This window comes from Ammospiza caudacuta, chromosome 3 (genome assembly GCF_027887145.1).
Source record: "Ammospiza caudacuta isolate bAmmCau1 chromosome 3, bAmmCau1.pri, whole genome shotgun sequence".
NCBI lineage: Eukaryota > Metazoa > Chordata > Aves > Passeriformes > Passerellidae > Ammospiza > Ammospiza caudacuta.
Window position 1 is genome coordinate 63,918,287 of NC_080595.1, and position 12,562 is coordinate 63,930,848.

Sequence of the window (12,562 nt, forward strand, 5' to 3'; positions counted from 1 at the left end):
GAGGGAATGATTTCTTTTTCTTGAAAGTTTACATACCTTCCACACCACCAGAAATAATTTTATTTTTTTAAACAAACTTTGACAGAATAACTCTATTTGATGACAGACAAGGGAGACATTTGGGTATTTCAATTAAGATTTTCAAGTGTGGGAATTAAACTCACTACCTTACTCTCAATTTTTAAACTTTCAGAAAGCCTTATTTTAGAGAAACTGAATGTTTCCCAGAATATTGGTGGGAGAGTGAGGCAGGAGGGGGGGAGAGTGGTTTTGCCTTCTTAGTAAAATGAAGTGCTTTCCTGTCAGATTAATTAAGCTTTTCTTCCACTGTCTTCATTGCATGTGACTTTTAATATCTGCTTGCACAAAGGACTGAAAAAAAAAAGAACAATTTTTTAAAACTTAAATATTTATTTTCTCCTAGCCTAAACAAAACACTCTAAATCCATTTATGTTTAAAGAATGCTGTTTCCTCCAATTTTACTTCCTACAAAACTATGTGTCCTTGTTCTATGAAAAGATACACATTTTCCTAAGGTGTTATAGTGATCATCTGTTGCACCTGAAGTTTTCAGATGGTCCAGCTTTGAAACAACTGCAAGCAAGAGGGAAGATTCCAATGTATCAAAATACAAATAACCTACATGTGCTAATTCAAGCAAGCATTTGCTAAGAGAAATCTTTCAGCGTCTCACAGAAAAGAAAATTACAACACTGAAGGCTAATGTTCAGAATCTTACATTCACCTAGTCACCAAGGTAAAGAGGCCGTGAAACAAATTTCAGTCTAGCAGAAGAAAAAATATTTCAATAAAATGGTGCAAACTGGATGTAAACATCAGAGGCTCTTGTGTAAGCGAAATGAAGTAAAAATCACTATGGCAACCCACTAACTTTTAGTTCTCAAACTAATGACTGTCGGAGGAAATAAAGAAACAAAGAAATTACATTCTTATACAGTATTTAAGTAAAGATGAAAACAAAATAAGCATTCTTATTTAGTTGAAAATACCAGGCTTGCATCACCCACTATTATTCCTTACATAAACAGGTCTTTCTTACTCAGTGTAAAAAAAATATTTTAAAATACTATTAAAGCAAGAAACATCAGTTCAGTAAAAGATAATTAATAACTCATTAAGTGAACTACTCTTCCTCTTATTTTTCTGGCATAGGGAGACAGAGGAACATTAATTTTTGTTTTGAAATACTGTTTTGGAAAGCTTTAACTCTTATATTTATTTGGGAACTGAAGCATTTCTCTTATACGGATAAGCTGAAGGAGCTGGGCCTGTTCAGCCTCAAGAAGAGATGACACAGAGAGGTCCTCATTGATGTATGAAACTATCTGAAAGAGGGCTGGCCGGAGGATGAACCAGGCTCTTCTCAGTGGTGCTGAGCATCAGGACTAGAGCCAACAAGCAGAAACTGATGCACAGGAGATTCTACCCAAACACAAGGAAGAATTTCTTTATTTTGCAGTGACTGTGCACTGGAACAAATTGCCCAGAGAGGTTGCAGAATCTACCTTACTGGAGATATTCAAAAACTCTCTGGACACAATCCTGCGCCACGTCCTCTAGGATGACTCTGCTTACACAGAGTTTAGACCATATGACCCACTGTGGTCCTCTCCATTCTTACAGATTCCATGATGCTGTGAAACAGCTTTGCTAAAAGTCTACCTTTGCCAGTATGGTATAGAGACACACTGTTCTTCTAGCTGTTATGGAAACCAGAATGCTAGGAATCTTTCTGCATTCAAGTCTTCACTTTTAGAGAAATTTCTTTGAGATTTTCTGATGTTTTTTCATTTGTAAGTCGTCATTATGCAATTTTCCATTAACTCATTCAATAAAATTACTTTTTGCAAATAATCCCTGGTCTATAGATTGCTTGTTCCCATTTGATTTAAACTTGTGCTAGTTACACAGATCTGAAGATAATTCAAAAAAAGGTTTTTGTTTATTTGTTGTTGTTTTGTTGGCTCTGTTGTTCTAGCTGTTACTGGTTCTAATTCTGTGACTGGCCAAGACAATATTACTGGTACAAATAGGAATAGTATTAAAAAACAAAAAATATTTGGCTTGGAATGAACATTTTGGAAATATCCTAATGAATAAAGTAATTGACTAAAATGTTCATTGAAAGCATACATAAGGAGAATACTTTCTGATTTTTCTAAGACGACAAATTAGATAACTTTTAACTTCAGACAGTATTGTATTGGATGTACACTTGACATTGCCACTGGCTTGCCAAGCATGTTCCTTGTGCACTTCATCAGGTTTTCTGGGTGTACACCAGAAGGGTGTGTCTAAGCGACTCATGGGGTTTGAAGCAAAGGGACTTTATTTACATTTCATAACCCTATCATTCTTACAAGATGACTGCACTATCTGATTCACAGAACAAAATTACTCTCCTGGAATGAACATAAGTTATATGCAGATGTAGTTCCACTGAAAGACCAGGAGCCAAATACCACCAGCAACACAATTGCAAGTAAATATGATATTGGTAAAAATGTTATTTTTCATGTTATGTGTTTGACAAAACATGAAAATGAATTAACCTGGGTTAATTATCTGTAAATGCTGCTTCATAATGTACTCTTTAGCTACTCAGACAGCTGAAACTAGTGCTTTACTTATGAAAAGAGTATTGTTAAAATTGTAAGATAATCAGTTCACTCTTCCATGGAATGATACTTCACTCTTCAAATCATTATAAAGGTTAATACTTAGGCTTTCCAAGTATTTCAAGCTGTTCTCGCTCTATCACAGCCACATTTCAGATTAATAACTACCTAGAGGAGGGAAGCTTAACTTAGGGTTTATCCCATGCCTTTCATGAGTATGCCAGCATCTAAAAACTCCCCTTTGCCAAGTGGAATAGAAGAGATACATTCCTCCTTTCAAAGTCATCTTTGTCTTTAAAGAAACCACATACCAGATGTAGGATAGAACACATCAAGGGAAAGGATAGAACACATCAAATTTTTGCAACTGGCATTGGAAATTTTCTGAGAACAGAAACAAACAATATATACCTACATCCAGGACTCAAAAACAACTATATTAACAATTTTGCATGTGACCATTGCTTTGCGTTTAGGGGAACAGAAGAAAGTAATTTCGTACTTATTTATACTAAAATAAATAATTAAAAAGTGGAACAGAAAAAATAACAGAGGGATAAATATTGAGGCTAAAATTTCATTTGCAGACCAAATTTTGGAAAAAAATTGTGAAAAAAAATGCAGTTGGAATGTGTAACATTCAGCTTTCTCTCTCATTATTTTAAGTGCCTGAAAAGGCTGCATTTTCAGCTACAGGTGTTACATTTGCCTTGCTCTTTCAACTACAGATTCTCATTCTCAAGTCCACCACATCTTTTCCACACCCTCAATTAGACCAAATGACTGTTCCATGATTCATGTGCCTGGACTTAGTGTAAAAGAGTAGAGATCTCTGAAAGAAGAAGAAATAGGCATAAACAGGGGCAGAGGGTCAGCTCTTAAAGCATTAAATTAAATTCTGGTTAAAATCATTATCATTTGACATCCTGGCTTGTACACAGGGACTGAAAATGCATCTAAAAGAAAAGTGTTTTATGATTTCACTGAGTTGGTGATTTTTCCAAGTATTCTCCCCTTTGTTCACAAGTGACAAGGGAACATATTTCAAGCACGTAAAGTTGTCTGAAACTACTAAATGCCTAGCTGATAAACTCTTTTACTTCTTGGTTTACTCGGTAGAATGTTCTTGTTAGAGGGAACCTTGCGTGCATTTATATAGGACCACGTAAGATGAGCTTTTAAAACTTGCAAATAGATTCTCATCACATTTTTCGGTTGTACCAAAACACTCTGCTGAAGGCAGATTAGCCAATCAACCAAAGGGTTTTTTTTCTGCCGCGTTGCATACGGAACACCATCTGATCTTACCTCTCCATTTTCCAGAGGGTGGATTTTGGAATAATAAGAAGTGCATATGACTTCATCATCCTTTACGTAGGACGGGGTTCCAGGCCGGGGATGGATGTTGTAGCGCGTCAGGCACTCGCTGTCTGTGATGGCGTAGTACTGCCAGGGCTGATAGTCCACGCCATCCAGCGAGCGCTCCAGTATCCAGTTCCCAGGACGAGGGGAGTTGGCTGCTTTCACAATAACATACGCGATCTGGAAAACCTGAAAAATACAAGAATTGTTAAAATACAACTAAATGCACAATGAAAAATTCATTCTAATTTCTTCATAGCTGCCAAAATAAGTACAGTAAACATGCTAATTGACTGGTTTTCTTTCCCCTAGAAATGCAATATGGCCTTGAATTACACAGAAACTCTTAAAACTACAGAAACAAATTCTCCACTGACATTTCTGAAAACAAAAAAATTAGTTTCATTAGGCCAATAGAGACTTTGAAAATAGAATTACAAAGCACTCTAAGTTTCACATAGCTTAGTAGGTAATTGCTAAACTGCCATTTCAGCCATATGTTTGCAAAGTTTGTTTTCAAGTATTTTCAATTTGTAAGAGTGGCATTGTTTCTTTATCCATTTATGTGTGTTTATAGACATACACTTTCCACAATGTTTAAGAGTTGCCAAACTATTACAACTCTATCTCTGTCAAAGAAAAACAGAGTTTTAAGCTATTGAAAGATAATCACATCATGCTGAAACCATTCTATAAAATAATCTTGTTTCAATCATTCTACAAAACATTCACCCAACTCAGCACTGTGACCATGAATAAGCTTTACAGGACAGAGACACATCAAATCTCACTACAGAAACAGAATACAAGCAGATAATCAATGCTCATTACAGTCCATTTTACCTGCCTATTCAATTGATTTATCAAGGTTTACTTCTGTGTACACGCTTGCTGGAATGCAAACCACAAATACATTTGCAATTGCAGAATGACAAACATTAGTGACACAGGTCTGGTTTGGTTTGGTTTTTAACCTACTAAAAGCCATATGCTACAGAGATAGAACTGAAGCCAAGGAAAAGAAGCAGCTATTTGTATTAGAAAAGCAGAAGAAATATCAAGTTAATATTTTTAAGATGCAGTGCTATAAGTCTAAACATGATGATGCCAGAAGCTATCATGGCATTTATGCATGATTTAATACTTAAAGCTTTTTGTATTGGATAGTCATTGTAAAGAAGCTGCAAGATTTAGACTTAATCCACACAAAATCTCTTGTGAATGCTTAGATGATCAGTAAACAATGAAAGAAACAGTAGGGAGATTTGAATTCATGTTTATTACCTACCAGTATTACTGTAAAATAGGAAATGTGTTAAGTGGCAAGGAGTACAGAAAATATTCCCGAACACTTTATGATGAAGACAAAGAAAATTTTTATCTCCAACTATCATTCCTGCCTTCTGTGCAGATGCTGAAAGTGTGGTAAGACTCACAGTTACTTCAGTCAGAAAAATAAATCACTAGCAGCCAAAGTTTTTCAGAGGAATAAGAAGTGAGTGAGGCTGTATTTATTTCAATCTGAAGAACATGTCTGTAACTGTACCTACTTGGAGGATTATCTCAATATTTTTCTTCAATAACATTAAATACTCCAGAGAATGAAAAAAACTGTGTTTCATTCCATTGTTCGAACAGGAATCATACAGTCACTTGTCCCCTTTCATAAATCCCCTTTCCTCTCCCAAACTCATTTACATATATATATGTATTATATTCACTTGTGGCCACAAACAACTATAGTTTTAACTATCCTGGATCAGCGTCACTAATACTCTTTACAATAAAAAGAGACAAGCAAAACATTAATAAATCTCTCCAAACTGCTCACCTCCCAGTTAAGCTCTTAGAAATGTAAGAAATATAGAATAGAGGTTTCATTCCAGAGTACTTTTAAATACTTTTTTTTTTTAGTTTTACATAAGAAATTTACTTAAAGTTCTCAGAATAAGTCTGTTCCTTATAGGTTGAATGGGTAACAACTGAGGTTAAACACATTGCTAGGGTTTGTACCATGGAAGATCTGTGGTTTAGGACATATCTCACAATAAATTCAAAGCCACAGGTGTGTGTATATATAGTTTCCTTTTTGGAAGTCCTAAAAATTTCAAAATTTCATGATAGATTCATTATTAAATACAGCCAGAAAAACATTTAGCTCTGCAAACATCCTGGATGCACTGGCTCTGTGGGGCAAAGAGGTGTGAGCAACAGGAAGTCTTCTTTTCTGTTTGCCTGCTTTGAAATACTAGGCTGTGTGGGAGAGGGAAATTTTCTACAGTGTTTTTTCAAATTGAAGCCCTCTTCCAATAACATTTCCTGCATATTTTCCTGAGAATGTGTTTGAAGTCTTGTTTCTTGCCTTCAGATAGAGCATTGCTTGACTGCAGTTTAATATACACCTTTGGCTTTCATTATTTTTAGCATGCTCTGTAAATGAAACTGCAAAAAACCCACAAAAAACCACAGTGGAGAGTAAACAGCATGTTGCACATCACAGTGGAATGGATGTAATTTCTCTTAATCTAAATCTGACAAGAAAAAACTTCTTAATGTAAATAAAAGAATACACATAGAGAGCTGGTGATTTTAACTACTATTCAGCTACAGTTTTCAACTTGATTCAGACTACTACTGTCCCAGCCTCTAAGAGTACCTTTTGTCACAGCAAACCCACTAACTTCCAGGACAGAGAAACAGAGTTGGAACTACCAATATTTTAAAAAATTGGTAGGCTGTTAATGCTCACTGCAGACAAAGGAAGATGCACCAGAAGCATCATGCATCATAAACATTGATATTTTTCCTTGTTGATATTATTCCTGATCTTTCTAAGGCTAGGCTGAAGAAAGTACAGGATGTTAATCCATGCTTCTTAAAAATACCTTTCCTTTGGGGGACAGCTAGAGCTTTAGCATGACATGAGAAGCTGGTTGCCCCAGCTCAATCAGCCACACCAGGCACTACCAGCTCACCACAGTGCTGTGAGGCAAAAAGCCATCATGGTGCATGCCATGTTTTACTGTGCTTTCTCAGCAAGCTGGCAGTGACAAAAAACAGACTCAAATTAATAGCAGCTGTATGATTATTCTCAAAGCAAATCAATGTAATGGAAGCAATGCTGACTTTCCAATCAGCTGGAAAACTGTCTTTCTCCAGATAAAAGAATAACTTTTTTATTGTGGAGTTTTTTAGCAAATACAAAACCAGTAAGTACTTACTGGCATGAGAAAACTAATAAAGTCTAATGGATCATTGAGTTTTGTTGCATTTGTTTCCACAATCAAAAAAAAAGTGAAATGGTTCAGTGTTCTAAAGCCAGCCTTCCTAGTACATTGTAACACCAAGCTTTTACTCCTCCAGGGTAATTGATGGAGCAGTTTGGTTCACTTTTTCAGAAAGCATCAACAAACCAACACATGTCAATTGACAGAGCAACTGCACCATCTTAGAGCACACCTGGATTTGTACAAGTCCAACAGAATGCAACCTAGAGACCCAAGCTTGCTTATACAAACTGGAAAATGGAGCAATACCAAGCTTCCTGGTAGCATGTAAAAGATCATTAACACAGCTGCCAAAACACAGCTGGTGCTTTTTTCTACTTGTTCCTGCTCATGTGACCATAGCAGTATAATTATGGGAGTGGGAGGGAAATAGTCTAAATACTCCTTTAAACCTTTCCCAAATTATAGGCAACATAATCCTCAAGATGAGAAACAAAATGAGTCTTGGGTCTCATTTTCACTGGTAATTGTCTCAGCAGTGAGAACTATGAAGCACATATTGTAGGAACACTTGCATAAGTTATAGCACTGTACCTTCTTGTGAATGCCTCATAAGACACAGAAAAGTGCATCCTACTATAAAGGATAATTTGCTACACTAATATTATTCAGCTAGAGCTGAAGTGAATCATTAATCTACATAGGGTTAACTACTGAAGCAGGAAATCTCATTGTGTCCAACTCCCACTTGTGCTTCTATTTAAAAAATAAATCCTTCAGTTAGAAAACATTCATGTAAATCAGAATATCAGCAGAGAAAAAAGATGGTACCACACAGTTCTACAGAAGTATTTCCATTTCATTTTCTCAACAGAAAATTTTATTTTCCCTAATGGAGGGTCCCATCAACAATCTGGTGTAAGCTCTGCATCTACTTGTTTATTATTATTGTTATATTATGTTGCTGATTATTGTTGCAGTTCAGTCTCAGGACTTAGGCAAGGACTAGTTTCCTTACAGGCTGGTATAAATACTGTCACACCATAGGACCTTTACCATGACACAGAATTATTTAAGCAGTTATTTAAAAGTGCTGATAGGGGTAGAAAAAGCACTGCAGGCACCCCTTGTCTCACTGTGAAAACCATCCAGAGGAGTTGAGGCTGCCTCAGAACTCCCTGAGGTTAAAGGGGTTATTAGCTACAGGGGGGTGCCCCTCATTAAGAGAAGCAGAGGAAAGTCTATGCAGAATTAATTATGGGATCTGTTAAGGGGATTGTATAAATGGGTGAGACTTACAATGGAACGATTTAGGGGAAGGAATAGAAGTAGATCAAGATGGATCAAGAAGGAACAAGTATAAGATAGAGGGAAAAGAAGATAAAAGGAACAAGTTGACTACAACTAGCTGAGTGATCAGCTAGTTGTTAATCCTGACCTCAATCACTGAAGTCTATCCTATTTTCTCACTAAATCCTGTTTCTAAATAACTTCTTTAGGTGTGCTCTCTCTCTTCAGTGGGTATGTGTGAATAAGAGCTAAGTTCAAGCTGTATATGCCCCTAGCAGACATTAATCCTGATCAGCTGGAGAGGAAGAAGAGGGTGAAGCAGGCCACACTGTGTTTGTGTTCATGTGGCTGCTGACAGGGCATCGTGGTCTATTTATGTTGCTCTGTGCAGCCATGTGTGTGTTTCACTCTCTCAGGAATATGAGCTGTGCCTTGCTACAGTCTGAATGTGAAAACAGACACAGGCCATTCTAATACCACAGGTGACCAAGAATCAGAAATCAAAGACATAAACAGATGCTCCATGCAGAAGTTCCTCAATCATTAACTTCTATCTTGATACTCACATATAAAAACAATTGTTATATATGCAGCACATCTTAAATACCACATTTTCACTGTTTCTCATTTTGGATTGGCCTCTCCTAAAGGTTTAAGACATGAAACAGACCGAATTCAACTACTCATGAATTGAAGCACAGATTGTGTGAGTTTTGAGAAACAGTTCCTTGCATTCTCAGAGGCCAATTTCTGAGGTCAGTAATATTTCAATTCATGGATACTGTTATGGATTATTTTTTGGGTTTACTATGTATGAAAGAGAGTAGACAGCTTTGATGCAAGAATTTTTATACAATTGGCTATTTAAGAACAACTAATCTTCTTATTTTAGTCTTACATCCAACTCAGATGGAGAAAAAGCCTTCTTTAGAGATCGAATGGCTTTCCAGATTCCTCAAATGGCCAATTAGCACATATTTTTTCTATTACTGTCCTTAGAGACAGTGGCCATGATTTCAAATATTCTGCTCACAGTTAGAACTTCTACAATTGAAAATGTTGGCATGGGTGGAAAAAAACACATACTTAGCAGGATTCCACTACCATCAGCTTAGAGTGTTGAACATCTCCCACCACGCCACAGTTCGCCTTTAATGTTGTTCCTGTACCTCTCAGCTGCTTCCAACTGAAATTCTGCTACCAGATGGGGAATTTGGGCTGAAAGAAGGACACAACTGATTCCAATATAGATTTGATTTTTTTTTTCCAGTGTTGAAAGCAATTTTAGCAGGGCATCATCGGTCCAGAAAAATTGTAACTACAAAAATTTGCAGCTACAAATGTCATGAAAATTAAGATATCCACAGCACTTCATGTGAAAAATTGAGAAAGATTTTATCATCGCCAATCTTGAAAAGCTCTAAGGTGGGTGCCTCCAAACTAGTTGCAAATTAATCTTTTCTAGTTAGGCAAAAATTCACTTTTGTACAATGCTCAGTCCCATTCAGTTAAGGACAGCAGAACATTAATTTAAAAAAATTAAAAAAAACCTGTAAAAATACCTGAGCTTAGAATAAGCTTAGCTTTCTCCCTTCCATGTAGGTAACTGCTGGAGAGGCACAAGTTCTTTTAAGAACACTTTCTTCTCTGTGACAAAAAACACATTGTACTAAGACTTCTCAACTTTTGTTCATGGTACAAGATGCCATTAAAAAAAATTCAAAAATCAAAAAAACCACAAAGTTTATTGAAAGAATGCACTTTATACCTTGTCAAACTGTAAAGTACTCAAGTTGTCCAGCTGTTGAATATCTGAGACACATTAAGCCAAAGGGAAGGAGTCAGAACCTATGAATTTTCTCTCAATGTCAACTTTTTTCTTTGTAATTTTCTCAGTTGGTTTTCTCCATTACCAACTGTCCAGCTGTTTGTGAAGGCCTCAAAAAGAATAGCTGCTTTCTCTGGACTATTTCTGCTGCTCATCATTGGCCTCGTGTATACCAGAACAGAGGGCTGAAGTTAATAATTTCTTTTCACAATACTTTCAAATAATAACAGAAAGCAATTTCTCTTTATTTTCTAAAGTTTATAACTTTTTTCCATGGAGAAAGACTATTTTGAGAAAAGGAAAATTGATGAAAATGCCAATATCCAAACTCTTCTTAAAACCTGGACAAGAGGGGAGGACAGAAATGGTTGCTTCTCTATTTTGGTACTTAAAACACAAAAAAAAAATCCTTTAAAAAAATTTTCCAGATCCAAGAACTGATGCTCAACCTGGATCTATTAGCATTGAGATTACTCAGAGTGAAGCATTCTTATTTCCTTCACTGATGTTTCCATGCAGTGTCCTCTCATGAGCTCTCACTTACTCATACCAAATCTGTACATTTTAATGTGCCTATCACAACAGAAGCACTATTTCACAACCATCATCAGCTGCAAAACTTATTTTTTCAAGTAAGCTTCTTATTCATCATAAACTATTTAAAGATAAAATATTCCTTCAATACCAATAACAAAATCTGCTCAAGACTGAGAATCTGTTGAACCCCTTACTTATCTCATCGCCCTTCTCCCAGACTCCACAATTTTCTTCAGAACCAAGACAGCTGACAGCACAAAATCAGAAGACAACCTCATATTCATGTCAGAACGTATGTGTCACTAGATTCAAAGGAGAATAGCTCTCTTCCTTAAAGCCAAAATTAGCAAAGTGGAATGTATATGTTACAGACATCCAGGGAAAATATAAGGCATATAAACTCAAAAAGAAAATGTATAAATTCTCAATACTTCAAAATTTTTGGTACTGTGTATTATGAACTGAATCTGAGAGGACTTGGTCACTTACAAATCTTTCTGCCTAAGCAAAAAGCAATATATTTATGGTCTGATTTAGGGGTGAGCATGAAAAAAGGGGCAAAATAATCCTGTAGATATTCATATAACAAATTATAATACCTCTTCAACCCAGCTTACAGCACTTTGTTTGGTGGGTATTACAATTCATCTTTCAATACAGTGATTCCATAATGCATTTTAGACAACTTCCTCCATGTACTATTGAACGACTCACAAAAAACTTTCTCTTTTTCAATGCTGTGGGAAAGTCAGCTTGAGCATCTTCACTAACATTTGTTTGTTAGAACACCTAGAAAGCTTCATGCAGCAGCCTCTTCAGGAATTATGGTAGGCATAAAGGTGCAGTCTCAGTCCTTAACTGGGAAAAAAGATAATTTTATTTTCCTTAGGCTTTTGTTTGAGTGACATCAGTGGGGAAAACTTTATTCTGAGACAAGAAGGGAATCCTGGGTAAAATCTGTTACTTATTAGTGTGCACATATTCTCTCCTTCCTGCAAATGGAAATCAAGGTGGAAAGATACATAATCTAAAGTAGATTTGCTAATAGCATATAAAACAGGTAGTTCTTAAAAATGTTTACTGTAATGTCAAAATATTTGCTAATGTTTTGTTTGTTTTCATGATAACAATTTTTTCTAGGTATGTTTGCTATAAATCCTTACTGGTATATTTATATACAATTTTTTTCTTGTTTTTCTTTTTGAGTTTTTCAAACGCTTTCATTATAAGCTGACTTCAAGTCCAATAGTCTTACTTTTAAAAGATTTAAAAATTACATACTAATTAATAATGCAAAATAATTAAAAAGTAACAATAATAATTTAAAAGACTATCAGAAAGGTAAATTACTCCTTTTTCCACCCTATAGATATCTATTTAGTTCATTACCAGCAAACTGTAAAACGAAAGAACTTAAGAGAATCTCTTAAATGTTAAGATTCAAGCCTAAGAAGCTAATGAAAAAAGAAATGAGAAAATAATGAGCATTGCAACTAACATACCTCTCTAAGGTTGGCTGCGGACTTTATTAAAACACAACATCTAATTCCTTTTTCTTTTTTTAACTGATTCAACAGTCATTTTTATGGTTTTAGTTGCATCTCTTTTGGGCTGTCATTTACTGCTTAGGTGTAACTGAGCCAGGAAACTGGCTTGGTTATGAGAGAATTTGTTTTCT

General features: G+C 35.7%; 1 protein-coding gene across 1 annotated transcript in view; it reads right to left on the bottom strand.

Moving 5' to 3' along the window:
• The window catches only part of LAMA2 (laminin subunit alpha 2), a 335,919-nt gene that overhangs the window by 231,416 nt on the left and 91,941 nt on the right, over positions 1-12,562 (bottom strand). Inside the window, exon 4 of the mRNA XM_058802519.1 lies at positions 3,949-4,191. Coding sequence (XP_058658502.1) covers positions 3,949-4,191 — 243 coding nt within the window. The remainder of the gene's footprint in view (positions 1-3,948; positions 4,192-12,562) is intronic.